Raw genomic sequence first — 13,963 nt, forward strand, 5'->3', positions numbered from 1 at the left:
TAAAGAACAGATTTGTTGAGTGCTGGGAAACTGTTTAAAGCTCCCAACTTCTCTTCTGTTTCTTCCTCTGATGACCACAAACTTAGTCACCTTTAAAGTTGCAAGCAAAAAAAAAGAGGCGTTTGTCCAATTCTCAGTCAGAGGCGCTTTATTTAATTCTCATTTACATTTATAAGCAGCTTTGACAGAAGATTTTGATTCATTAAGTTGCCTTCAGTTTGGAAACATAAAACCACTGGCCCCTTCAGACTGAATGGACTCTGTCCCCAACAAAACATATGAAAATATAATTTAAGCACATTTGTTTTCACAGACACCGTACAATACATTCACTATACACAATATAACAAAATAGTCCCATCCTTACCTGGATAATAATAATACTGTCACAATGGGGAAATAGAAAAGGGAGTTGCACTTTTATAGCTGAACAGAATCTCCATGCAACAGGGACATTATTTTACAACTGTTTGGCTTTGCCGCTAACATCCGGCCTGGGAGAGACAGAAACTGGGACAAAAAAAATACTTTTCTTTCTGTAGTGCTGCCAACGCCGCACCCCATGGCTTAGAATAGCCAAACAGGGCTCCTTCCCCATGTCTGGATCACAGCACACAGCAGTACCGGGCTTGTGTTATTCTCCTTCTGTGCCCTCCCAGAACCCTCTGCTGCATCGGGATCTCTGCACAACGTATATTACTTCATATACATTTGCTTTGTTCCCTACTTGCCTGTCTACATACATGGGACTGAGTTCCCCCACACTGGCCCAGTTTATAGGGGTCATTTATAAAGGAGTGTAAAAATGATGCTAAAATAACAAATACCACCCTCAGCAATGCCATTAACAGCAGATACCTGGGAGCTGTAGCCCACAGGGTTGGACTGGCCTGCCAAGGTAGCAAAAGGACTCCTTCAGGGCCCCAGCCAAGGACTATTTCCCATCAGCCCATTCTTATTTCCATCCCAGGCCTACATAATAGTCTAAATGTTGTGACTGTTGTGAAAGTGGCTCTCAATGTCAGATTCTCTAGTGGGCCCAGAAGGGCCATCCAGCACTGATAGTCCGACAGCTCGAGACTCCCCAGATGATTATTTTTCCCTCTGTTGGAGCCTCAGCCTTCCGCCATTACCAAGAGAGCCCTCTCTGCTCTGCACCTGCTGCCTTTTATATATCCGGTGAAAACAGAGCTGGACAAAATTCCCCCACCTGCCTGCTTCTTACATGGTTATGTAATAAAAGGCAACCAATCAGCAGGCAGCATTTACTGGTCACCTGTTTAAGTGCAAATATTTTAGTGGCTGCTCTGGTTTTACTGCACTGGGGCAAATGTAGAACTTTTAAAGGGGTTGTAAACCCAGCCATGATGCTGTCCCACTTCGCCCCCTAGTTTTGCTATAGAAGTTGCCAAGAAACATAATTATAGATACAAGAAAATTCACGAATGAGCATTCTACTGATAAACTTCATTATAAATGCAAAACAAATGACCAGTGAGAACACTGATTCCCAGCACTGTCAGGCATCTTGCTGTTATCTTACATATAGAGATAATTATGTCATTTTTTCCCTTCATTATATGACACAGGAATCAGACATGGGGATAAAGGACAGACTTGTTCAGTGCTGGGAAACTGTGCTTAAAGGAACAGTAACACCAAAAAAAATGAAAGTGTATAAAAGTAACTAAAATATAATGTGCTGCTGCCCTGCACTGGTAAAAGTTGTGTGTTTACTTCAGAAAGTCTACTATAATTTATATAAATAAGCTGCTATGTAGCCATGGGGGCAGCCATTCAAAGGAGAAAAGGCACAGGTACATAGCAGATAAAACACTATTGTATTCTACAGAGCTTATCTGTTATCTGCTATGTAACCTGTGCCTTTTCTCCTTTTTCCCAGCTTGAATGGCTGCCCCCGTGGCTACACAGCAGCTTATTATATAAATTATAGTAGTGTTACTGTAGCAAACACACCAGTTTTACCAGTGCAGGGCAACAGTGCATTATATTTTTATTACTTTAAAGCTCTTTCATTTTTTAGTGTTACTGTTCCTTTAAAGCTCCCAACTCCAACAGAGAACAGGGGAGCCAGGTTTATACAGATCAGCTTATTTATTCTTATTGGAGGATTTTTTTGCATATTAATGCAGCAACTGGCCCTGATGTTGCTGGACTACAGCTCCCAGCATGCCTTTATCTATTTTTATATGTTACAATATTCTGGGATTTGTAGTCCAGCAACTGCTGAGTAACATTTGGTTGAGCAGCGCTGTGCAGCAGGGTTTACATCCCCTTTAATTACATATACAAATGTTGCATGCTGATTGGTGTACATTACTACAGAGTCACTTGTGTCCATGAAGGCAAAGGCCCAAGAGAGCTGCCCATCTCTGCCCCGTTCAGCGAGAGGCATTAAAGCCTATTCCAGCTCATTGCTGTATTCTATACTGTATATACTGTGTGTGATATGGGCCAGACATGTAACGCAGCACTTGACTCCCAGCTGCTCTGGGTTTGTCAGCTGAGCAGAGGGACCAATGAGTTTAAGCAGATAACTGCGCGCGGCCTGAGGTTAATATCACAAGGCTAAAAAGAAAGAAAGCACAGCTTAAATGAACTTTAAAAATAACATACAATAAACATGAAAGGAAACCTTCCAACAGGCGCCTCCGGCTCGGCTGAAAGATTGGGGTGCAGCACGCGCGGAGCTGCAGGGATTGGCATTGCAGACAAGTCTTACTGTGTTGGCAATATAGAACTACAAAGTGCTCCTTCTCCTTGTCCCGGGACAGACAAATAAAGGGAAAGTAATAGGGAGATGTGAATAGGAAACAGCAGCATTGCAGTGTTGTGCCGGGCACGACATTCATTCCCACCATTCTGTGTCTCACAAACCAATGCTTTAACATGAAATATTACAATATTACACATTTCTGTCTCTGGAGAAAGACAACCTTGGTAAATACACTATACATATAGGAGAACTAATGCTCAACAAACAAATCCTAAACATTCTATGCCTGTATGTTTTGTGCTTCTGTACCAGCCCAAGGCACCCACAGCCCTTTAGCAGGGAAGATCTGTGCCCCCAAAGATGCCCCAGTAGCTCCCCATCATGCTCTGCGCCTCTCAGATTAGGGATTGACCATATAAAGTATTTGTAGAATATCAAATTCAGACTCACATTACATGGCAGCACAGAAACCAGTGCATTCTGCATTAGAATGCATTCATAATCAACCGTTTAGCAGTAACCATTACAATAGTTAGAACTTCACTTTTTCAAATTATTTTCAACAATCTCTAAAATTATCTCATTGGCAACAGGCCGGAGCGCACTGAGCATGTGCGAGGCCACTGGCAGGCAAAAAGATGGCCTAACAAGATCCAAGATGGGGAGAGCTGCTGGACAACTTTGAAGGCCTAGTTCATTGCTGCTAAATGGTTACTGAAGCTCTGGGCTGGTACAGTAAGTTTCCAGCCATACCTCCAATTTCTAGCCATACCCCCATATGTAATAAAAGGCACCAAGTTTGACCAGGAATAGTACCTCTAGTAACCAATAACTTTTGGCCAGTAAATTCTACCTGCTGATTGGTTTCTATGGGTTACTGCTTTTGGGCAATGCTAGTGTATTTTATTACATATCCCCCATATTCTTTCTTAGGCTTTAGTCAAGCTTTGATCTCCCAAGATTTCTAGCTGTGAATACTGCAGTGCAAGCCAATGAGATTATTAATGTGATCCCTAGGGATCAGTAGCGCCATCCTGCAAAGTTCTGTACCAATGTTTCTGCCAATAAAGGGCAACGCTGCAATGCTGCCAGGCAAACGCTTTTTTATAGAAGGTAAAAAGAGAGACTTTTTTTGGTTTTTGGTCAATAACATCAATCTGTTATGAAACCACAACGTTATTCTGGTGCCGGTTCCTGACACTAGCAGTTGGGCCCAACACTATTTTGCTGGTTGCAGAAACATGGGGGGGGGGGGGTTAAGCACTTTCATGGTAAAAGAGAAACTAAGTGAGACAACAGCAAGCACAATCATTATATGTATGCTATTTACTTACGTATGAAAATAATTTGTATTATAATATTATGTTAAACATTCTTATTTATAGCTCTGTAACCTATGCAATCATTACCAAGCATACTGAGCTTATTACGTAAGGCAGGTTAAGGAGTATCAAAGTGGTGATAATTTGGAATTAAATGCACATTATGTTCATTGCACCGAAGGACCCTGAAATTATGAAAGGGTTAATAATGTGCTACAGATATTGTGGCATTATCCTCTATATACAGATATATATCTATATATACGTATAGGAAAGGTGCTAAGGTCCTTCAGTCCTGCTTGCATGTTTGGGAGATACGGATTTGCTGCCAAAAAAAAAACCTTTGGTAGCAAAGTGATTGGAAAAAGGGAATTTACCTGTCAAAAAAGTTCCCAGAAATGGCATTAGGGAAACGGAACATCCCAATTCCCCAGGGGTTCTGCACAAATAACCCTATTAATGTTTTAGCAGGGCTAGCGGGAAGGCATACGGCCCGGCTACATCCTGGGGCGCCAATGGATCGGTGTGAAATGCAGCTGTAGGTTATGTAGGTGGGGCACTTTATTTATTGGTGACATATGCAGGCATGGAGTAAATCATGTTAGTGACCCCCCCGTATACACCATGGCCTTCTAATGCACGCTCATGTGTTATAAATGAACCTTTAAAGGGGCAGTTCACCTTAAAATCAATGTTGAGTTTGTTGCAGACAATAATATGGAGATTGCCATATATAATACATACATGTAGGTACCTATAAAGTTGCAGTGGATGTTTAATACCCCCTTCCATCATTACTTTTAGTTATTAGTTGATTATAGTTTTTCTGGGATGCTACACCCAACCATAAAGCTGTCCCACATTTTCCTATAGATGTAACTACACACGGAAAAAAAAAACACTAATGAGAATTACTGGCCAAAAACACAATTATAAATGCAAGAGAATTAACCAATGAGAATGCTGACTTACTAGAACTATGTTGGGCATCTTGTTGTTATCTTACTTTACATACGGTGATTATTGTGTTATTTTGGCTCCATTATATGTATATATTACACGGTTATCAGACGTGGGGGAAAAATAATATAACAAAACGAAGCCAAAATGACATAATAATGTCCATATCTAGTAAGATAACAGCAAGACGGTAAAGTGATGTCCCACTCTCATGAAAAAAAAAACAGCTAGAGGTGAGGCGGGACAGCTTTAGGGCTCTGGCACACAGGGAGATTAGTCGCCCGCGACAAATCTCCCTGTTCGCAGGCGACTAATCTCCCCGAGTTGCCATCCCACCGGCGAAAATGTAAGTCGCCGGTGGGATGGCACACGCGGCGGCGTGATTTCGGCAAATCGCCAAAAATGCCTCGCGAGGCAACTTTGCCGATTTGCCAAAATCGCCTGCGTAGCGTGTACCATCCCACCGGCGACTTACATTTTCGCAGGTGGGATGGCAACTCGGGGAGATTAGTCGCCTGCGAACAGGGAGATTTGTCGCGGGCGACTAATCTCCCCGTGTGCCAGAGCCCTTATGGTTGGGTTTAGGTCCCTTTAATGTCTTATTTCCATTTATCACTGGTGCAAGCTAATGTCTCGTGCTGCCGGCCCCTTACTGCACCAGGAGGCACTGAGAGGCAGCTACACGTCACTGAATGGACAGACAGCAATCATTCAACTGCACCACAAAAGCTCGGTGTTTTTTGTGCACCCATTTGTGTGTATTGTAAGAGCAAGCAATTTGCCTTTAAATGGGCTCAATGATTCCATGTCGTTTACACCTTTTGTGTGTAGTACCATTTTGGAAAACCCCTCTTCGTAAACCATGCAAAATAATAATGCTGATCTATTAAACATCCACTAAAACTTGGTGGATATTTCTGTTTATAATATGGCAGTTCCCCCTTAAATGTTATGCACTGGGGGTGGGGGGGTGACCTGGGGCTCTTGCCCAACGACACTTATTTAATCATGTCATCTCATTATTTTAGCACCTTTGTCAAAGTAATGAGAATGGGCATGGAAAATAACCTGTGCAAAAGTGCAAAAGAGATTTCCCTTTAGACTTGCACCATTCCGACCAGGTGGGGCTGCTGGGCCAAAGCATGCACTGTAATTCCTACTACTGAGCCAGTGCTTCCCCTGAAATACAATGGCAAAGAAAAGAAGAGAGGAACGGCGGCTGTTTCAGATTCAGCGTCTGCTGGTGAGGGCTTCTTGGCACGGGGAGGGGGGTTCAGCTTTTATTGCTGCATCTTCCTGATGATCTCGGCAGAGACCGGTGGATGGAAATTGATTGTATGGTGACGGAGACCCTGAGCTGTCTTGTAACTCTTCCCACAGCGACACTTGAAAGGTTTACGCACTCGGATCTGTGTTCTATGCCCGTTCTTGGCATGGTACTTAATGCCATTTACATTCTGTGGAAGAACAAGAATAGGGGTTTAAGAATCATTTTACATTTAATAGACATTGCTACTCAAAGGCACCAACCTATATTCCAATAGGAATGTACCAATATATATTTTGCTATATATATATATATAGCTCTATAGCATTAATTACAATGTACTCAAATGAATGTACCAATACATTTCCCCTTGGCGTCTATGCACCTGTCACTGACTTTACAGTATGACTCTTTCCTATGGGGATAAAGGACAGAATTGTTCAGCTCTGGGAAAGTGGGCTTAAAGGGGTTATAAAGCCAGTCATAATGCTGTCTCCCAGCGCCCTATAGTTTGTGCACCCACTTAATTGTATCTTAGTTGGGGTTAAGTACAAATTACTTTTTTATTATTACAGAGAAAAAGGAAATAGTTTTTTAAATTTTGAATTATTTGATTAAAATGTCTGTTTGGAGTCTACTGGAGATGACCTTCCCTTAATTTGGAGCTTTCTGGATTATAGGTTTCCAGATAACAGATCCCATACCTATATTTAGAATGTTGGCAGCTACTATGCAGTAACTTCATTAAAACACAGACTTAATTCCTCCACGGGAATTATCTGCAGAGGTGTGCCATGCAGAATCCCTCCATGCCCAGCAGGCCACTGTACTACATGACACAAGGCACAATGGTACCCAAGTACATACAATCCTGAAAGGAAGCTTCTGGAAGCAAACCAGCGTCTTGCAGCATTTTCTAGAAGCTTGTTTCCATAGCTTTATAACATGATGTACTATTCTGTGTTCCAGAAGTAACAAGGGCACCTTTGCCCATTGCCAACCAAAGACTGAATTACAGGTAGGTCATCTCCAGTAGACTCCAAACAGACATTTTAATCAAATAATTCAAAATTTCAAAAACTATTTCCTTTTTCTCTGTAATAATAAAAAAGTAACTTGTACTTAACCCCTTATGATGCCAGAGGTGCAGAGCACAGAGACAATGTTGGACAAAAAGAAAAAAAAAAGGGAGAGAGAAAAGGCTGAGAGACATCAGAGTAAATTCCTGGGAGAAGGAAGAAATCCTTCTGTTTATTCTAGTCTCTGTATCATTACTTTTTATTTGCTGCTTGTTGCACGTTTGTCAGCTTTCCCATGGGTCATTAACTTCATCCCCTTCTGACTTAATGGTGTGCAAGATATCCTTGAGACAGTCCTTGTGCGCTGGAGACGAAGGTGGTGTGATAGGAAAAGCAGGCAGGAATAGTGTGCTTATTTGGGCAATAAAACGCGGGCTGGCAGTCACACAGAGAACAGACAGGATGTGGCAAATTACAGGCTTCTGCATCAAGCTTTTCTCTTCTAAAGAAACCCTCAGTGTGGTGCGGGGATGCCCCCTGGGAATGGGCCCTTCTTGCTCTCACAATGGCCTGCCTGCTTCCTGAGGTAAAGGCATTGTGACTTTTACAATATACCCTCCCACTGTCACTACTTTACTCATAAACAAACTGTATTCATGGAGTGAGGGGAAAATAACACTGTCTGCTGCCCCGCAGATTGCTCTGCTTTCCCCCTGAGACTCCAGACTAAACAGCACCCATCCCCAGCACCCCCCTCCCCTGCAAATCATATTCCAGTCCAACTAATCAGGGCTGAATGTGCTGTAATTAAGCTGCAGAGATGTATGTACAGTATTGTACCAGGGTGTGCCATGCCATACCCGGCCTAACACTCGTTTATTGTATCTGGCTGCGCCATAAATATGTTCACACTGCTCAGGGTTTAAATGGACAGGAATAAACATCATGTGAGACACAAGTGTTGGTGAGAGAGTCAAGAGGCGCTCGTACAACGCACAGCAGTGCCAGCCCCCAGGCACACCTCTGCAGGCATGGGGATTTGGATACCAGCTCTAATTGCAGCTTTAATTCCACTTTATTTACAGTTCCTTAAAGTCCCTCTTTCTATTTTTAATATTAAAGGTGCATTTTCCTCCAGGCCAAAGGCAGGATAAAAGCAAGTGAAATGCCACTAATTATATTGTTGTGTAGCACATTAAGGTGCGGGCTTGGGGGGTGGAACAGAGCAGAATAATGCTTAATGTCTTGTAGGGAGAAGGCTCAGGGGCTGGCGCTTATGGACTGCAGCTGTTGGCACACAGCCATTGCAGAATAAAATGGACCTGGAAAATCCCCACATAAAGAGAGGGGGGTGGAAAGTCTGACTATTGGGTGTTATTAGTAATTAAAATTGATTGTGTTGCCCTGCTACGAATCTAATATACAAATTATTACCAAACTTACAGGGCTATGTGCAATTTTTACTGTTGTTTACCCACAATGCAGTGTTTCTTCCGTCAAGAAATACAAGTCGGGCACGTGGTTTTGTAAAAGCATTTGGTGAGCACAGAGCACCAGTGACGCCAATAATGGAATTAGGGTATAATAAGTCACTGAAGACAGTGATCCCCAACCATTGGCTCTGGAGCAACATGTTGCACACCACCCCATTTAAAGGGGATGTAAACACTGCTGCACTGCACTGCTCAACTTAACTCAGCTGTTGCTGGACTACAAATCCCAGAATAATGTAACATATAATAAGGTTGTGGCATTCTGGGAGCTGTAGTCCAGCAACATTAGGGTTTGTATTCTTAAAGCAATATTGCACAATAAATCTTTTTCCCAAATCTCCAGGGCCAGCGGCTGCATTAAAATGCAAAAGATCCTCCAATGAGAATCCCAGCTGATCTGTATAAACCTGGCTCCCTGTTCTTTGTTCCTGCAGTTGGAGTTGGGAGCTGAAGGCTAATACAACACACAGCGCATGTAGCATATTTTGGCAAGCCGAAATCCACTTACCGAGAATAAGCTATATACGCTTAAAAATCCTCCTACCTGTGCCTGCACCTGAATGCATTGAATATGCTCGGGTGCACATGTAGGCAATATCTGCCAAAAAACGCAATACTTAGCATTTTTAGGTGCAGGCACAGGTAGGAGGATTTTTAAGCGTATGTAGCGTATTCTCGATAAGTGGTTTACGGCTTGCCAAAATATGCTACATGTGCTGTGTGTTGTATTAGCTTTAAGCACAGTTTCCCAGCACTGAACAAGTCTGTCTTTTATCCCCATGTCTGATTCCTGTGTCATATAATGAAGGGAAAAAATTACATAATTATCTCTATATGTAAGATAACAACAAGATGCCTGACACAGTGCTGGGAATCAGTGTTCTCATTGGTCTATTTTCTTGCACTTATAATGAGGTTTTTAGTCAGTAGAATGCTCATTAGGGAATTTTCCTGCATCTATAATTACATTTTTTGACAACTTCTTTAGCAAAACTAGCGGGGGCAGTGTTATGACTGGGTTTACAACCACTTTAAGAATACAACCCTGCTGCATAATTGCAATTAATTCTGGGGGCAGAGTGATACCCATAAGTCTGTGCCAGCGGCACACAGTAGGACACGCTGATTAGGCTGCAGGGTAAGGGGTGGTCTGAGGTCTGGTGCCTAGGGTGTTACTGATCCAAAATAATGCACTGAATATGACAGTTATAAGCAGCTGAGAATGGTGACAATTCACATTCTAATATGACCCTTACCTTATATCTCTTTTTACAGCCAGGAACAGGGCAGGCAAATGGTTTCTCATCTCCCCCATTCATGCACATGGAACTAAGGATGGCTTCAGAGCTAATGGCACTCTCTGTGGTCCATGACTCGTCACTGTCTGACTCTTCATAGTCTACCTCTTCCTCGTCGTACTCACTTCCTGCAGAGGCAGCACAAAAACAAGGCAAAAATATTATGACAACACTGTTTGTTCATGGTGGCCAACACATTTGTTGCTGTGGAAGATAGGGGTCTTGTAATTCATGGTCCTCTATACCTGCACTTTTAGTTTTCCACTTTTTTGGAAAAAGGCACACATTAATAGGCTAAAGGCACACATGAAGTATTTTCCACAGGCATTTTTCAGCCGGCAAAGAAGCACCCAAATCCTGCCAAGGAGCATGTCGTTAATATAAATGGAAAACAGTGGTGACAAGTGAATTTCAGTCAGAAACTAATGACAGGCTCCTGGGCCAGGTACAGGCACTGCTCCACAGGCTGAATAAAACTGGTGGAAAATATTCTGTGTGCCATGACCCTTGAGTTGAAGGGGAAAATGTATTTTTCTAGATTCATTTATGTCTAAGCCTCCATTGCTCTCTCTGAAGCCCCCTTATCTCTTCTTTAAACCTCCTGTAGTGGTATAATCCCTTTAATGGAAACCAGATGGGGTTTAGTCTGACATCACTGCTGGCAAAATCATCCAAAAGTGAAAGATACCATATTCCCCCATACATATTCCCCTATTTTATTATGGCGCCATGGGAGATTTTGCACCCATTCTGCAAACTTACCCCTCCATGGTGTGAGGCACGCTGGCAAGGCGGACTGCTAGTGCAGGTATTGAAACCCATTATCTGGAAACCCATTATCCAGAAAGTTACAAATTACGGAATGGTCATCTCCCATAGATTCTATTTTAATCAAATAATTCACATTTTTAAAAATAATTTCCTTTTTCTCTGTAATAATAAAACAGTACTTTGTACTTGATCCTAACTAAGATATAATTAATCCTTACTGGAGCCAAAACAATCCTATTGGGTTTAATTATTTTTTTTTTTACCAGATTTAAAGTAGGAGATCAGAATTACAGAAAGACTCCTTATCCTTATCTGAGCATTCTGTATAACGAGTCCCATAACTGTATAGGGTGTGTAATTGTACTCTCCTACACCAATTTAGTTCACAATTTCCAGTAAAATAAAAACAGAAATTCTGCCAAAGTTACAAGTGGTCGGCTTTATGCTAACAAATTTTTACTTCAATACACACACTGTTGGATGAATCCTCCTATGTCCCACCAAAACATCTAATGCCCAGGGCTTGCTTTCACAACAACTAGAAGTTGACAGTGTCATATAGTAGAAAAGTTATACAGTCTTATGGTGGAAGCAAGAATGGGCTTATAGGAATTTTCCCATGCTGCAGTAGGGTTGGCACTTTTGCAAGGTTATAAACTCAGACAAAGGGGGTATGCACGATGACATCAGCAGTGTACACACCCCAACATCACTGTGTACCCCAGTGACATCATTATGCAGATGGCAGAGATATGACAACATTTTGGGTGGTGTAATGTCAGGGGTGGGGTAATTGACAACACAATTCAGAGGATTCTGCCCAGTTTTCAAAATGTTGAAGGTTTTGACCCAGACGGAACCTTGAAAAACCAGGATATCCCGGGCAGGCAGCAACCCTATGCTTGGACCTACTGTACTAGTGTCTGGGCCCACTGGATACTCCTCTATTATTCTGCCAGACCAGTGTGACCCTGAGTACAACCACTAATTGATAACAAAATATCATCCTATCAGGACTGGGTACCCTTCAATGAAATGGTGATACACTGAGGTTGTTAATGGTGGAGTTGAGAGTAAAATGTCGATTTCTATCTGAAAATTGTACTTTGCACACTTCACTGTGTACATAAATGTGCCTTCATATAGGCTAGGACTGGTTAAAATATATAAAGATTATAGAGCTTTGTCTAGGGTCAGTTTGTTCTGTATTTTATTTGTGTTGGTTGGGCAGCAATCTTGGGGGGTGCAGCACAGGTTAGACAATCTTGTTAGACAATCGTGTAACATACAGTTCAGTTTGTTCATTACCAACTGCAAGTGGAGTTTTCCATATGACACACAAAGTGGCTGACCAGCCTGAAAGGGCCCTCTCTCTCTCTCTCTCTAATAAGGACCTTTCCTCTGCCCAGTCAAGGAGATTATAATTCTACAGAACATAAACCGTGTAAAATAATATGTTGACAAGTTCTAATGCATTTACTAGCCCACTGGAATTAATAGGAATTATGGCAGAACATTAATAAGAGTTACAGCAATTATAGCTCCACTGTTTGGTCCCTCAGGTGTAGGAATGAATAGCATTGTGCGCTTTGCCCAGCTCAGGACTAGCCGTCCCGCCACCTGGAGCTCATTTCTCTTTCATTTCAATTCCACTTCTAAGCTTATTAATCAAACTGTCGGAAGGAGGGAACAGTCTGCAGGAGGGGGCGAGGGGCTTGGGGCTAACGTTTTACTACTGTAATCAGAAGCCTTTCTGAGACCCAGGAAAATTAGATATTTTCTGTTCACGACACAGCTGTCATGGAATATTACATGTATTTGCTACTAGTATTGTAAGCGGCACTTAGCAATTATATTGCAAGTCACTGGCAACATGTGGGACCACAGCTGGCACAGATCTACTCCTAGGGTATCCCCCCCAGATCAGCTGGCACAGATCTACTCCTAAGGGTATCCCCCCCCCAGATCAGCTGGCACAGATCTACTCCTAAGGGTATCCCCCCCAGATCAGCTGGCACAGATCTACTCCTAAGGGTATCCCCCCCAGATCAGCTGGCACAGATCTACTCCTAGGGTATCCCCCCCAGATCAGCTGGCACAGATCTACTCCTAAGGGTATCCCCCCCCAGATCAGCTGGCACAGATCTACTCCTAAGGGTATCCCCCCCAGATCAGCTGGCACAGATCTACTCCTAAGGGTATCCCCCCCAGATCAGCTGGCACAGATCTACTCCTAGGGTATCCCCCCCAGATCAGCTGGCACAGATCTACTCCTAGGGTATCCCCCCAGATCAGCTGGCACAGATCTACTCCAAAGGGTATCCCCCCCAGATCAGCTGGCACAGATCTATTCCTAGGGTATCCCCCCCAGATCAGCTGGCACAGATCTACTCCTAGGGTATCCCCCCAGATTAGCTGGCACAGATCTACTCTTAGGGTATCCCCCCAGATCAGCTGGCACAGATCTACTCCTAAGGTATCCCCCCCGCCCAGATCATCTGGCACAGATCTACTCCTAGGGTATCCCCCCAGATCATCTGGCACAGATCTACTCCTAGGGTATCCCCCCCGCCCAGATCATCTGGCACAGATCTACTCCTAGGGTATCCCCCCCCGCCCAGATCATCTGGCACAGATCTACTCCTAGGGTATCCCCCCAGATCAGCTGGCACAGATCTACTCCTAGGGAATCCCCCCAGATCAGCTGGCACAGATCTGCTCCTAGGGTATCCCCCCAGATCAGCTGGCACAGATCTACTCCTAGGGTATCCCCCCCGCTCAGATCATCTGGCACAGATCTACTCCTAGGGTATCCCCCCAGATCAGCTGGCACAGATCTACTCCTAGGGAATCCCCCCAGATCAGCTGGCACAGATCTACTCCTAGGGAATCTCCCCAGATCAGCTGGCACAGATCTACTCCTAGGGTATCCCCCCAGATCAGCTGGCACAGATCTACTCCTAGGGGCTGATTTACTAACCCACAAATCCGACCCGAATTGGAAAAGTTCCGACTTGAAAACGAACATTTTGCGACTTTTTCGTATTTGTTGCGATTTTTTCGGCTTCTTTACGAATTTTTCGTTACCAATACGAT

General features: G+C 43.3%; 1 protein-coding gene across 1 annotated transcript in view; it reads right to left on the reverse strand.

Annotated features, from left to right (window-relative positions):
- Window positions 1-5,540: 5,540 nt before the first annotated feature.
- The window catches only part of jazf1 (JAZF zinc finger 1), a 155,842-nt gene continuing 147,419 nt past the window's right edge, over window positions 5,541-13,963 (reverse strand). The window contains exons 4-5 of the mRNA XM_002933383.5: window positions 10,055-10,224; window positions 5,541-6,476 (exon numbers count right to left, since the gene is read on the reverse strand). Of these exons, the coding sequence (XP_002933429.1) occupies window positions 6,300-6,476; window positions 10,055-10,224 (347 nt within the window). The 3' untranslated portion in view covers window positions 5,541-6,299. The remainder of the gene's footprint in view (window positions 6,477-10,054; window positions 10,225-13,963) is intronic.

Source organism: Xenopus tropicalis, chromosome 6, assembly GCF_000004195.4.
Source record: "Xenopus tropicalis strain Nigerian chromosome 6, UCB_Xtro_10.0, whole genome shotgun sequence".
Taxonomy (NCBI): domain Eukaryota; kingdom Metazoa; phylum Chordata; class Amphibia; order Anura; family Pipidae; genus Xenopus; species Xenopus tropicalis.